Source organism: Alexandromys fortis, unplaced genomic scaffold (assembly GCF_014885135.2).
Source record: "Alexandromys fortis isolate MF-2015 unplaced genomic scaffold, M_Fortis_MF-2015_v1.1 scaffold_23, whole genome shotgun sequence".
Taxonomy (NCBI): domain Eukaryota; kingdom Metazoa; phylum Chordata; class Mammalia; order Rodentia; family Cricetidae; genus Alexandromys; species Alexandromys fortis.
Genome location: NW_026067907.1, coordinates 1,035,113 through 1,050,229, shown reverse-complemented (window position 1 = coordinate 1,050,229; position 15,117 = coordinate 1,035,113). Strand labels below are relative to the sequence as shown.

The following is a 15,117-nucleotide window of genomic DNA, read 5'->3' as shown; positions in this document are numbered from 1 at the left end:
TCAGGTTCTGCAGTTACAACTTACTGAGCATTTCAATGACTTGATGCTTCAAACTGACCTGTGAGCAGGAAGCAGCACATCCCAGATAGCTTTAAACATCTTGAAAGAATCCCAAGACTGAGCAAGAGCAGGGTCTAACTTCATTTACATCACACGATCTCACAAGAGCTTTAGGTAACAGTCAAAATACACACTGCGTATACACTGCAGATCTCATTGTCAATCTCCTTTTCACCCGTCCCGAAAGAAAGCAAAACTAGTGATATTTCTCAGTAAAATTCATTTATTATTCCAGTACACAAAAACATTTCCTGGTTTGTTTCCAATTTGTTTCAAAACAAAGTAGCATGAACTTGCAGACTCTGGCGGCTGAGGTCAAAAACAATACAAGTGTAATATAAAGAATGGGCTTGGACTGGCAGTGTCTAATAGAATGCAAAACAAGCTTTTCCACCTGACACACTCTTGTGTGTGACACACTGAGGACGGAAACTGCTCTCTGGACACCTGCGTGTTGACTTCCGCATGGCAATCTGAGAACAGGAAGGCTGGACTTGTCCTTCCTCAGACACTGCTGTTTCACAATGTCCAGTTTGTGCTCTGACCCACATCCCAGACAAGTCAGGCAAGGAAACAGGCTTTACACCGTAGACGCATGCAGGACAGCAGGCGGTAGCTCAGTCTGAGGTAATTCTGTCTGTGTTTGAGCAGCCTCCCTGAAGGGCTGTCACAAGGCATATGCTCATTAGGCCATTAACGCAAAAGCCAAAACTAAGTTAAATAATATTTAGTCTTCTTAGAATATTAAATAATCATTCTATTTAAGGAAGGAAAAAACAAGGCTAACAAACTTAAAAAGCAGAATTCTCTTTTATTTTGCGTTCTTTGCTATTAAAAATGAGTTCATTAAAAACCACTTAAACGTATGCATTTGACTTGAAAAGTGATTAAAATTCCAGCCGAGTGTAACCAGCTTAAAGGCCCGTCTTCCCAAACACGGCAGCAGGGAAACTCTTCTGCCATCTACCGTGTAAGGTGGCACAGGAGCTGAGAAATGGGGCTGCCCGTGGCTGATGAGAAGCAGGACTAGATCCATGCACTGCTTTTCTGGGGCTGAAAGGAGATTAGCTGGGAATTCCTGCGCACAGTCAAACGGGACCATCGAACTGAAATATCCCATACTTGCCAGTGGTCAGCCAGTGGGGATCAGACGCCATGAGCTGCTCGGCCTGCCCGGGCTGGAGACCCACCTGCAGCTCAGCCTTTAGTGTTCTTATGCTACACAGAGGTGCGGGGTGGAAGCCACTCAGGGCCTGACAGAATGGAGTGGTAAACTCCCACTTCCTGTCACTCATCAGCTTCCTATAATTCAAATCCCCCTTGAATAAGACAAGGCATGCCTTTTGTAGTTCAGCGTACAGATCGGGGGCGACCTGGGGCATCGCACAATATGGGTGAGGCAGAGTCCAAAATATATGATCGTGGTAAGTCCATCTGCCCATCCTAACATGGTCTGCCCAGTCAGCACCACAGGCAGATGTGGACTTCTGGTTGCTACTCCTCACGTGTTCAACCGTCCAATTAAAGTCATGCGCAGTAACGTCAGACACAAACCACGGGATAGTTTTCCCGTGAAAATGAATCTCAGTAGCTAACTCAGACGATAACAAGAAGTCGGCGAATACTAGATCTGTAACAAGTTCAAAGCCAGAATTATCCAGAACAATGTCTACTCTAACTATGGATGTTTCTGCCGTTTTCATGCATTTACTGAGCAATGTCCAAAGAGATTCTGTGTCATCTATCAGAATGAATGGTTTCAGGCCTTCCAAAGAGTTGATGACATTGGTCTTCTGAGAACTGCTTTCTCCACCTGACAGAGACAAGTCACACTTATTTCCCCAGAGGGAGATCTGAAATGGAAAGGGGAAAAAGGCCATTACTCTTTTACATAACCAAGAAAAACTCCACTGTACAGGAAGGCACCCAAAACATTCATAGTATCTTTACAAAATTCCTAAAATGTCCACTAAATCTACATTTTCTCCAATGGCACAGAATGTATTTATGTGATCCTGTACTAAGGTAAAAACAATTATATTTTAGTGAATATATGAAAATTTTAAGCAATATAGTACCTACTACATTCCTTACTTAAATACAAAGATATTAAAATGCCATCAGATGCTGTGAAGTCAAGAGGAAAAGCAAAGTCCTTTTCTTCTTCACATCTCCAAATCGCACTGCTTCTTTGTACCTGATCGTACAGCCACAGGAGGGCATGTCCGAGAATGACTGGTGACCTTAGGAGAAGGGGGGCATGTCCGAAACGAGCTCCTCTACTTACTTGCTAACAGAAACTGGATGGAGAGATGTCTCCAGACCCAACCCTACGACAGGTGAAGTTAACCACATGCCCTATGCAGTCATTTGCTTATTATTTAGCTGTATACTGAAGTAATGCTTGATACTAATTTTTCGAAAATGATATGTAATCCTATGTTTTTTAAGCTAAGAAATCCCATGTCTAGGACTGAAGGCTCAGAGTCAGACCTGTGTTCAAACTCCAACATCTTCGATTACAGATCACCAGCAATTCATGTCCCTAAGGTTCAGGCTCTGCAAGGGAATGAGAACAGCGCCCTCTGCCCTCCTGAGGGGGTGGGGGGGGGCGGATATGCTTGACACCATAGTCTTGACTATAGAAGCATTCAGTGGGGTGGAGCTCAGGGTTACAGCACTTGCCTGGCATGTTTAAGGGCCTGAGTTCAACCCCAGCATAGCCACAAAAAAGGCCATGGGCCACAGGGTCTCTGTAATAACCACCAGCCCTAGCGGTTAGGAAGCAAAGTTACCACAACCAACATAAAAATGTTAACTGTACTCCAATAAAACTTTGTTTAAAAAATTACCCAAGGGGCTACAGAGATGGCTCAGTAGCTAAGAGCACTGGCTGTGCAATCATGAGGACCCAAGTTCAATTCCCAGCACTCACATAACAAACCCAGAGTCCACAGACACCTAACTCCAGCTCTGAGCAATCTGGTGCTATTGCATAACATAGTATATTATATACACTCACTCATTCACACATACACAAAATAAATATTATCCCAGAGAGACTCCACTCTCATATATATATTCTGAAACACACATTTTAAAATAGGTTTTCACTATACAGTCCTGGCTGACCTTGAATTTACAAAGACCCTCCTGCCTCTGCCTTCCAAATGCTGGGATTAAAGGTGTATACCACCACCATGCTGGCTATAATTTTTAAAATTAGGAAAGTACCTAAGTCTGGTGGCTTGTGGTTATATTCCCAGCTACCTGAGGAGGCTCAAACAAAATAATGTCTAAACTCAAAATAAAAATCTACACCAAGGGGTCCAAGGCCAGCATGAACAGCACAAAAGGCTGTCTCAATTAATAAATAAATGAAATGAAAAACTAAAATTGATATGACACATTCTCAACCATGTGCATCATTGTTTTTAAAAAAGATCAATTGATGATTGTTTTTAAGGCATAAGGCTAAAATAAAACCTAAAATGGGGCTGGTAAGATGGCCCAGGAGGTAACAGCTTTTGCCACCAAGCCTGATGACCTCGATTTAGTCCCTAGGTAGGAGGAGAGACAAGCTCTGCAATTTGTTCTCTGACCTCCACGTGCACACTGTGGTAACCATGCACCCCATAAATAAATGTAAAACCAATGTGTTCAAGGCACCTTCCCTACAGTTTGCAAAGATCACGTGTACAGTGGCTACGTGAAGTGACGATGTCTCCAATTGAGATGAGGCCTTGGTGCCCTGCACACGCCCTTCATCCCAGCTCAGGTCACCAAGTCCTAGGCCGGGAGGATGAGGCAGGAGGACGGTTGTAGAGTTTCAGGCTCATCTGCACTACATGAATTACCATTCTGGGCTAGAGTGAGACTGTCTCAAAACACGAAACAAAGAAAATTATGGCTACTTGTGTCTAGGAAAGCGCTTGGCATAATAGGTAAAAAATTATTTGTGTGAGCAGTCACAGGGCTATATGCTTTGAAACAGACCGCTGTTCCCTGTGGACTAAAACAACTTCAGACTTCTCTTGGGACACCAATCGCTTGCTCATGGTGGCAATATGAGAAGACAACTCTGGCCTTCTCTAGGGGGAACAGAAGCCGTGTGGACAGCACCTGAGTCAGAGCCGGCGGACAGAACCTCCTTTCCCTTTAGGGTCTGGTCTACTTCTGGGACAAAGCTCACTCTCCTGACAGAGTCAGATGTATGGAGGAATGAGCTGACGTGCAGTGTTCGCTTTCTTTTTAAATCTCAGGCTAACATAAAGGACAGTTCAGAGACAAAACACCAAATAAAAGAAAGAAAAGTAGCCAAAACCATAATCATAATACAGGTGTCACTGACGTATAAATATCTGCATAAAGTAATAGACATTTGTATAAACTAACGCCCACAGCACTGTTTGCAGACTGAATATGAAAACCATGCAGATACCTGCAGAAGTCTAAGGAACTCCTCCTTCCGCTGGTCTTCACTGAGGTCTCTGGCTGGTCTCAGTTGCTGCAAGTGCAGACACAGGGCGTCAATTGACTCCTGTGACTCAAAGAAGTTCTCCTCTTTGCTTTCTTTAAACACATCGAAGTCGTGGATGGGAGGGCTGAGGTGGGAGGAAACAGGCGTGAAGCATTTATGTGAGTCCTTCCCTTTGAAAAACAAACAACAACAACAAAGCCTCACCTGGGTGACGCAGTTCCCTAACGGGAAGAACACCACCTTGACAACCAGCACTCACAGATAATGGACAGCACCAACAAATTCAATCACACAAAAATAAATCTCTGGCTAATAAAGAAACTGCCTTGGCCCATTTTATTGGTTAGAACATAGGTAGGCGGAGTAAACAGAACAGGATGTTGGGAGAAAGAAGCTGAGTCAGAGAGTCGCCATGGTTCTCCCACTCCAGACAGATGCAGGTTAAGATCTTCCCTGGTAAGCCACCTCGTGGGCTACACAGATTATTAGAAATGGGTTAAATTAATATGTAAGAGCTAGCCAATAAGAGGCCAGGCAGTGTTTAAATGAATACAGTTTCCGTGTAATTATTTCGGGGCATAAGCTAGCCATGTGGGCGGCCGGGTGCGCAGCCCTGCAGCTCCTTCAACAAAACATGGTAACTTACAACTGTCTGCAACTCCAGTTCCAGGAGATCTGATACCTTAACACCAATGCACATAAAATAAAGTTAAATTATTGTAAATATATAGATATATGCACATATATGTGTATATATATAATTAAGGAAATTATTTTTAATGCATATATATAATGTTTGTAGCTTTGTTCTTTATAAAAATCCCATACTGAATAAATCCCACTAATGCAACAGTCAGTGGAGGAAGCCTGTCATAAATATATATCATACTATTTAATTTAAAGGAAACTTAGGAGCCAGGTGTGGTGGTACACACCTGTGACTCCAGCATTTGAGAGACAGAGACAGTAAGATGGTCATTTTGAAGCCAGCCTGGGCTATGTGAGTTCAAGGATGATGAGACCATGTCTCAAGATGGGGGGAAAGATGTGTATATCCTCAATCAATAAATAGCCTGAAAGTAGGCAAAACTAACACAGGTCAGACAGTTGTCTCTGAAAGATGAAACAGAGTTCTAGAATGTATCTGTTTGGCAAAAACAACAAATTCCTATGTTTGAAAATATAAAAATTAAGAAAGGAAAAAAAATCCTAGACTGAAAGTTATATTATTTCCTAAAATAAATTTATTTTATAATTAGTATTGACTTGATTCATTCATTTCTTCCTTTTTTTTCTTTTCTTTCCTTCAACAGGGTTTCCAAGTCAAGAATAGACCGGAACGTACTGTATAACCCAGGCTGTACTCAAACATACATTCTTCTTGCCTCAGTTTCCCAAGACCTACAATTACAACGTGAGCTGTAATCTACACTTGGATCATCCTGTGCTGTGTTTACACACAGGTACTAAAGGATTCCTCTTACATCAAACTTGTATTTTTGGAACCTAAAAAATAAAAGGACAATTCCCATCGCCTCTTCTTCTGCACTGTGAACCAGATGCACGTCAGGATTTCTTAAGAAAAAGTAAATAGAATAAGTGGTCTATGCAAGGATATTTTTTGGAATATGTAGCATTTAGACTTTTCTCTAGTCATTAAAAACAAAATACTAGAGCTGGAGAAATACAGTGTTTAAGAGCACTTCTGTTCTTCCAGAGGACACAGGTTCTGCTCCCAGCATCCACTCCAGTTCCAGGGAAACTGACACTCTCCAGACTGAGCTGGCAGCAGTGTGCAAGTAGTGCAAGCACACACCTACACACTCAAGTAGTGCACACACACATACACTCAAGTAGTGCAAGCACACACCTACACTCAAGTAGTAAGCACACACACATACACACTCAAGTAGTGCATACGCACATATACACTCTGGTGCACACATACAAAGTAGTGTATACACACACCTACACACTCAAGTAGGATATACAAATATACACACACAAGTACTGCATACACACACATACTCAAGCAGTAAGCACACAAATATATGCTCAAGTAGTACATACACACACTTAAGTAATGCACACACATACATAAGAAAGTAGTACACAGGGCTGGAGAGATGGCTCAATGGTTAAGAGCATTGCCTGCTCTTCCAAAGGTCCTGAGTTCAATTCCCAGCAACCACATGGTGGCTCACAACCATCTGTAATGGGATCTGGTGCCCTCTTCTGGCCTGCAGTCATACACACAGATAGAATATTGTATACATAATAAATAAATAAATAAATAAATAAATAAATAAATAAATAAATAAATAAATATTTTTTTAAAAAAAGAAAGTAGTACACACACACAAGCAATGCGTACACACATACAGGCAGTGATATACACACATACACATGCAAATAGTGCATATAAACACACACACACAAGTAGTACACACATGTTGTACATAGACACATAAATATGCATAATGCATGTAAGTACTGCATATAGAAACATGTATAACTCTTTAAAACAAAAAGAAAACAAAGATTAAGACAGCTTGTGACAAGAGTCCCTATTTTGGTGGTTTCTTACATGGAATAGGTTCGGATACATCAGGTCAATTGAGCTGGGCAGACCCAGCCTAAATGTGCTGCAGGAAAAGAGGAAGTGAGCTGAGCTCCAGCTCCACCATTCCCTGCTCCTGCCTGCAGACATGCCCGGCTGCCCGCACTGCCCACTCATGCCGCACGCCTTCCTGGCCACAAGCAGACGCATGCTGTGCACTGCAGCTGGTATTACCCTCCTCGTAAGTTGCTTCCTGCAAGTGCCCAGCCACAACAACGAGAAAAGTGACTATGCACATTCTTGTTATAAATAAAGCATTTGCTTCCTTTGTTCCACTTTAATTAAAAAAAAAAAAAAAAAAGTCTCACTATGCAGCCCTGGCTAGAACTCATTATGTAAACCAAGCGGGTCTTGAACTCACAGAGATTTGCTTGCCTCTGCCCCTTAAGTGTTGTGATTAAAGGCATGCACCATGACACACAGATTCATCTTAAATTGTTTTATGTAATCATTTCAAATTAATGATTCTTTTACTCAGTAAAATCTGTTTTTACTGTAGAGAGCCCTTGTAAGAATTATAAGGCTGGGTGTGAAGTAAGGACAGAACTGATTCCGATAAGCTGTCTTCTGACTCCACATGCACGCATGGCATGTGTGCTCATACACACAGACACAAAATCTTCACCAAGATCTTATTATTCAATCATTTGTGGAAATGTCCAAACATTATCCTTACTATTTGCTGAATTATTTTCTTTATACTTATTTGTTGAGGGGCGCACACATGACGTGGCATGCCCATGGAAGTCATTTATTGAGGCGCACACACATGACATGCACACCTATGGAAGTCATATACTGAGGGGCACACACATGACATGCACACTTATGGAAGTCATATATTGAGGCGCACACATGACGTGGCACACCTATGAAAGTCATTTACTGAGGGGCGCACACGACGAGGCACGCCCACGGAAGACGGACACCTTTCAGAAGTCAGTTCTCCCCTTCCACTGTGTGGGTCCCTCACTTTTGGCAGCAAGCTCCTTACCTGCTCAGCCATTTTGCTGGCCCCTGCTCAACTATTCAAAAATAATCATCGATTACTAAACACTTGCTATCCAATAGCTGTAAACTTGCCTCTGGATGATGGCTTCGTGAATCCTCCGATACATGTAGCACTCTACAAACAACCAGGGCGAGAAGAACCAGCGAGGCTCCCCGTCGCTTTCCTTTAACAGACTCCGCTGATATTCCAGGTACTGATTCCATATGTCAGCGTCAACACAATTATCAACCAACGGGATAATTGGCTTATCTGTCTGTAATTCATTCCGTAATTTAGAAAGAAGAGAGATGGCTTTCTTTTCAGCTTCCACTCCTTCCTGTGAAAGTACAAAGGGACAACGAGAAAGTTTGGCTGTGTCTGTGGGTGCACACATCTATGCATATTTCCTGAGAGTAGCATATCTTTACAGACCGAAAGTGAAGAAAGAAAAACAGCATTTTAAACCTGCATTTCGCCTTTTATATGATCTTAGAGACATTACATTTTGCCTTTTATATGATCTTGGCCTTGGCATGACTTAAACTTTCTTATTTTCTAAGATCTGGCCTCTGGGCATTCTTAGAAAGCTAAGCAGCTCACTGAGGGAAGGGAACCACTACCAGCCCTGTAGCTTCCCACTCGCACATCTTCCCCTGACAAGACTAGAAAAGAAACCTGGACCCCCTGAGCCACCCCCCCACCCCGCAGCTCTCCAGTCTATATTCTTGCTCCCTACTAAGTCCCACGTCAGTGACAGATGCCTTGACCCTGTGACCCATCAGAGAGGAGACACGAGATGGGATCACAATACAGTGCTCTAACTCTACACCAGCAAGATGCATGTCCTGTGGAAATTAAGATAGCTGAAGCAGGAAGTAGGCACTCCCGTAATTCCAGCACTTGTGAGGCTAAGGCACAAGGACCAAGACCAAGCATGGTTGTATAGAGAGTTTGAGGCCAGCCTGGGTTACATAGAGGGAAAATCATCAAGCTCGACCGAGGGTTTCCATAGTATCATTATTAGGAAGCCCCACTGCTTTGATTCCGTCTCCTTGCCAGTCCATCCTCAATCCTCTCCTCTCTCTGCTCAGAATGGAAGCCAGTACTTCATGCATGCTTGGCACTCAACCACTATGTTACACCCACAACCAGATCTTTTTTGTTTTATCAAGTAGGATCTGTTCCTCATGATTAAGGAGCAAGTGGTCCTCATCAGTGAGCCATCTCTCCAGCACATCGTCCCTTACTAAGAGGAACTTGCCACCTGCAAGTCTCTAAGGTCGCTAATTTGAACTGATTAGTTAAGGACAAGTTTAATGATATTTTGTTTGTTTGCCTGGGGACAGGGTCTCATTGCATAGCTCTGGCTGAACTGATTCATCATGTGGCCAGACTAGCTTTGAACTCACAGAGATCAACCTGCCTCTGCCTTTCAATCACTGGGATTAAAAACATGCACCACCAACCCTGGGCCCCAGCTGAGATTTGTATAAGACTATAAAAGCATTATTGCTGGGCTGGAGAGATGGCTCAGTGGTTAAAGGCATTGCCTGCTCTTCCAAAGGTCCTGAGTTCAATTCCCAGCAACCATATGGTGGCTCACAACCATCTGTAAAGAGGTCTGGTGCCCTCTTCTGGCCTTCAGGCATATACACAGACAGAATATTGTATGCATAATAAATAAATAAATATTAAAAAAAAGCATTATTGCTGAGGAATATTTTTTACACTGGGTGAAAATATGTAATTATGATTGGTTTAATAAAAAGCTAAGTGGCCAATAGCTAGGCAGGATTTTTCAGGGCAGAGACACTAAGAAGAAAGGAGACCCAGAGAGTTGCCAACCAGAGTGAAGAAAGCAGGAAAAGAGCGTGGGCAGTACAGAGTAAAGATAATAAAGCCACAAGACAGACAGTAAATTAATAAAAATAAGGCAATTCAAGATATAAGAGCTAGTTAGGAACAAGTCTAATCCATTAGCTGAGCTTTCATAGTAAGAAGTCTCGGTGTAGTTATTTGTGAGCTGGCAGGTGGGATGGAAAAATTCCAACTACACCTCCTCCCTTGCTATTGGCCATTCAGCTTTTTATTAGACCAATCAGGTGCCTTAGGCAGGCAAGGTAAAATAGCAATACATCGTTAAATAGTTAAACAAAGATTCTGCAAGATAAACAACTGCAACACATCTTTACACAGTTTAGCAAATATTCCACAACATAAACAAATACAACATGTCTTTGCATAATTAAACCACACATCTTTGCATAAACAAATATCTTACAACATCAATTCTTATTTCTCATCTTGTTTCATTTCAGTTCAAACATTTTTCTGAGTCCTGTGTGTACCAGACACTATGTTCAGAGTCAGAGACAGATGGTCTGGTGCCATCCCCAAGAGACTCAGCATCTACCCAACCAGGTAGTCTAGGAGGTGGGCTTTGAGAACCAAATGGGGAACATGATTCCCTTGAGAACATAGCATTGCTCACAGAGTCAAAGAAGAGTCTAAAAGTATGGGCACCCTGAAGAGGTGACAGGAAGACCACCAAGAGCTGACTCTACTCAGGCAGTGCTTTAAGACTGTGCTGACCCCAGCACAGTGAAATGGAACAGGGTTACATCAACAACAGACCATGCTTCCGCAGGCTTAACGAGAACAGCCACCTCTCACAATGAGCACATGGGCCAAAGACTTAAGGTAATTTGTGCTAAGTAAAGAAGTCAATATTTAAGCAAAGTACTTAAATTTGGTTCATTTATGCTTAAGTAAATATGTACACCCACCAAAATGAAGTTGCATGTATAGGATAAAACACTAGGAACATGACGTGGGATTCCCCTCTGTATGCTATGAATATGTTTTATTACCATTGGTTAATAAAGCTGTTTCAGCCAATGGCTTAGCAGAGTAAAGCCAGGCAGGAAATCCAAACAGAGATACAGAGAGAGAGTAGGAGGAGTCAGGGAGACACCTTGTAGCTGTTGAAGGAGAAAGATGTTCCAGAACCTTGTCAGTAAGCCACAGCCTTGTGATGATACACTAATTAACAGAGATGGCTTGATTTGAGATGTAAGAGTTAGTTAAAAAGAAGTCTGAGCTAATAGACCAAGCAGTGTTGTAATTAATAAGATTCCTGTGTACTTATTCAGGTCTGGGCAGCCAGGAATGAACAAGCAGCCTCCGTTTACAAAATTCATCTACTCAAATGTCAGTGTCCAAGATGAGCTGGATGTCAGCAATAAAGAATAACAGGCAGTGGGGTATGGTGGTATAAGCCTCTAGCCCTATCCAAGAAACAGAGGCAAAAGAATCCAAGTTCAAGGTCAGCCTAAATTAAATAGTCTCAAGAAGAGAGGGAAAAAAAAGATGATCCTGTATTACTCCAGAATTTATTTGGAAAGAATACAACACTGGGGCCGGAGAGATGGCTCAGATGTTAAGGGCACTCACTGCTGCTATTGAGCACCTGGGTTTGGTTCCATCACCCACATGGAACCATCTGTAACACCAGTTCCTGGGTGGGGATGTGATACCCTCTTCTGACCTTCATGACCACAGCATGCATGTGGTACACAAACATACAAGAGACCAAGCATGCATACACATAAAATAGATGATTTTTAAAAAAGAAACATAATTCTACACACTCAAAATACCTGTGTACAGCTTTGTTCCATTTCAACTCAGTCAGGAAAGAGAGAGAGAGAGAGAGAGAGAGAGAGAGAGAGAGAGAGAGAGAGAGAGAGAGAGAGGTCACTAACCACTGCTCAACACATTCAAGAAATGCACAGGCCCTGGCATGCAGCTCAGTTGGTATAGCACTTGCCTAGCATGCAGAGGTCCTGGGTGAAAAGGAGGGGAGGGACCCCAAATTCATTCTCCAGTAGTGTATAATCTGTACGTGGTGGCCCACACCTGTAATCCAAGCATTCAAGACCTTTAGTGACTCAAAACCTGTCTCAAAAGAGAAAGATGGAAAGGAAGGAAAAGAAGCTGGAGCAGGTGTAGTCTAAGCAGCCGTCTACAGCACACTGAGCAATCTAACGATTACTGGAGTCATAGGTTTAAAGGCGTTGATTGACAATAATGTAATTATTTAGGCTTTTTCCTCACCCGTTGATTGAACAGGCAAGGTGGCTTTTAAAGTCTTATTCTACTCCAATCAGCAAATCTTTTAATCACACTGAGCATCAATCAATCATAATTCACACCGCCCTCCACTGTGAGTTTTGCACTTTATCAAGATCTCAGGTTAGAAAAGCAAGTCCTGTACAGATAGGTCTGAAACCTAAAAAGGCTTCTCCTTAGAGAAGTCAGCAACTCCATTTACAACAGAAAACAAGACGAGGGGTCCATAAACGTTTCGTGAGACTAAACAGTAAGCACACAGCACATTTAAACCAGAGGCTGCTGTCCCACCTCTACACACAGAAAAGCAGGTATGTATGTGCACCAGATACCAATGTTTACATGAGAGCTGCGACCTTCCACGAATACTGTAATTCTCATGAAGAAGTAACACAAAACTAAAGTTGAGACATAATTCTTACCTCTCCATGTTTTTCAAAAAATTCACTTTTATGTCGATGCAACGTATCAATAGCCTTGGTTAGGATCTGTGGTGTTCTGTCCTTAATTGTGAGATATGCAAATGACCTAGAAGAGAGAGTCACGTGTGACAGTAGCACCGGAAAGTCGCCCTGCATCCTCAACACTGGAAGACGGGCCCAAGTTTCCGTATACGTATTAAAGGCAAACCAGTTTTACCTGCTTTAGAAAGAGATACGGTCTGAGAATGAAGCTCAGCTGGGAGAGTGAAGCCCTAGCACAGGTCAAACACAGTGGCGCCCCACTGTGATCCTAGAGGGCAGGAGGATGGATAGTTTAAGGCCATCCTGGAATACTTAAGACCAGTCTGGAGAAAGGAGGGAGGAAGAGAGGGACAGAAAGGCAAAGAAAATTTGAAATCTCTCTAATGTCATGGGAGCTAAGCAAACTATAATACCAGGTTCTGCCCCAGAACTCTGTTTAATCATTTTCTGTCTATTCTTTTCATTTTCTTTTCCTAAATCAGAAACTGCTTCAATAATGTGTACGTTCAAAGAGGCTCCGATTCCAGGCCTATCACAAGGGATTTCATCTACTTAGAAAGATGGAAAGGGAAACGGGAGTAAAGGAGCCGCCGGGTGCTCGGGCCTGGAACAGCAGAGCAGTGAGAAAGACTGTTTCTCTCCTGTCTAACCCTTAGCTATTTCATTTTCCCCATAAAGGATTTCCTCACTGCCTTCTCTACACAGAGAACGCTTACCGACCCTAAACAAATACGTACATGGTAGTCTCCCTCCTGCTGAAGTAGCGACTTTACTCAAGTGTCAAGAATGAAACAAGATGCAGATGAGGAAAACCTATTCTTGCATCAAAGTACAAAGTCATCTTGACTCGACATTAAAAAAAAAAAAAACAAGATTTACATATTTTTTTCCTTTAAGGACATGCAATCCCATTCTTATCACTTTTAGTTGTGGGGAGGGGGTATGTGCACGTGCCTGCAGGGCCAGGGGTCTAGAGCTGGAGTTACAGTTAGCTGGGAACCACCAGACCTGGGTTCTGGGAACCAGACTTGGGTCCTGTGCAAGAGCAGAGCTTGCTCTTGATGGCTGAGCCCTCTGCCTGGCTCCGGAAACACTAACTTTTTAACATAGGGTACAGGGCTTAGCTGGTCAGTTTCTCTGCCCAAATCATCTCTGTTGAATTTAATCAATTATTTTCTGCAAACTCAAGCGCCTTATTCTGGCTTTTTAAACTACTGCGCGTAAGCATTTCTTCAGAAGGCTTCCTTGGACTCTATGAGTCTCGGGGAAGCTCTGAACCTGCTTCCTAGGACCTGCATGTTTAGCCATCAGTACTCGTGTCAAAGGGGATGGGGAGAAGGACCTGATCAACACGTGGACTTTCTAAGGCAGCAGAAACAGAGAGTGGCAGCCCTTTCTGGAGATGCCTGGAAAGCCTTATTTCTCTATCACCCTCCCCGCCACCACGCCAAGTACGTAGAAGAAAGCTGTAAATATTAGACTTGTAGGCTTCCACTAGCGAACAACCTCTGACGGTATTTATTTTGGGGACCAGCGTGATGATGGCACTAGGTAAATCTGGACGCCTGAGTTCTAAATTCCTCGAACTTCTATGAAGGTTAAAGGAAAATGAAAAACAATGAATTCCACAGAGTTGTTCTCTAACCGCCATTGAGAATAACGGTGTGCTCACACATATACACACCGGGACACGGACGTACACACACACACACACACACACACACACACACGCATTTAAGACATTTTTAAATTTTGTGAGAGTACTAGTTTGACCCAAACCATATAAGTACATGAGTCCTAAATTTTAGCCCCCGCAGGGTTATGCCTCCTCGTTGGTTTAGTTTGAGGCAGGCTTTCCCTAATGTACCCCCGGGTGGGCTTGAACTCATTACTAGAGCGAGCTGGCCTCAACTCGCAGCAATCCTCCTGCCTCAGGTCCCGAAGCGCTGGCAATACGCGACAGCACGGAAGAAACTACAGGGCAGGTCCTGAGGCTGGCGAGTGCGGCGTGCCGGCTCCTTCCCAGCCAAGGCGGGACTCGAACTCTCAGCCTCACAGGGTCGGGCGCCCCCGACCGTCCACAGCTTCCTCCCGCCCCAACCCGGCTTTAACTCAGAAGTGCGCAAGAGAAAAAGCGAGACGCACCCCACTTCCTGAGCGGAGAGAAACGCCGGGGACTCGGCCATGGCTGGCGACACGCGCCGCACGCCGGCGTCGCTCCGGGTTCAACCGCCGCCGCCGGGCCTAGCAAGAGAAAGCTGGGCCTTTAAGGAAAAAAAAAAGGGAAAAAAATGCGTTTTTGAATTAAAAAACTTTATTTGGTGGCCCGGCCAGGGACAGAGCACGGGACGCAAGAGCCTTCCGGCTACGC

At 43.4% G+C, this 15,117-nt stretch overlaps 1 protein-coding gene across 2 annotated transcripts; it reads right to left on the bottom strand.

Moving 5' to 3' along the window:
• Positions 1–269: 269 nt before the first annotated feature.
• Positions 270–15,026, bottom strand: Armt1 (acidic residue methyltransferase 1). Of its 2 annotated transcripts, XM_050135916.1 has the most exons (5): positions 14,892–15,026; positions 12,705–12,810; positions 8,244–8,488; positions 4,502–4,664; positions 270–1,913 (listed from the first exon to the last, which is right to left on the bottom strand). In XM_050135916.1, the coding sequence occupies exons 1-5, from the start codon at positions 14,930–14,932 to the stop codon at positions 1,149–1,151; spliced, it is 1,320 nt and encodes a 439-aa protein (XP_049991873.1). In that variant the 5' UTR covers positions 14,933–15,026; the 3' UTR covers positions 270–1,148. The 2 variants fall into 2 exon arrangements, with proteins under 2 accessions (XP_049991873.1, XP_049991874.1); XM_050135917.1 differs by lacking the exon at positions 12,705–12,810 and having other exon boundaries at positions 14,892–15,007.
• Positions 15,027–15,117: the final 91 nt, after the last annotated feature.

Bases quoted from the DNA above. Each gene is read 5' to 3' on its own strand.
- Armt1 (XM_050135916.1), bottom strand. From the start codon at position 14,932: ATGGCCGAGTCCCCGGCGTTTCTCTCCGCTCAGGAAGTGGG. The intron at 8,489-12,704 runs GTAAGAATTATG...GTACTTTCACAG, and splicing joins TTTTTGAAAAACATGGAGAG to GAAGGAGTGGAAGCTGAAAA. The intron at 4,665-8,243 runs GCAAGTTTACAG...CTCCCACCTCAG, and splicing joins CACGAAGCCATCATCCAGAG to CCCTCCCATCCACGACTTCG.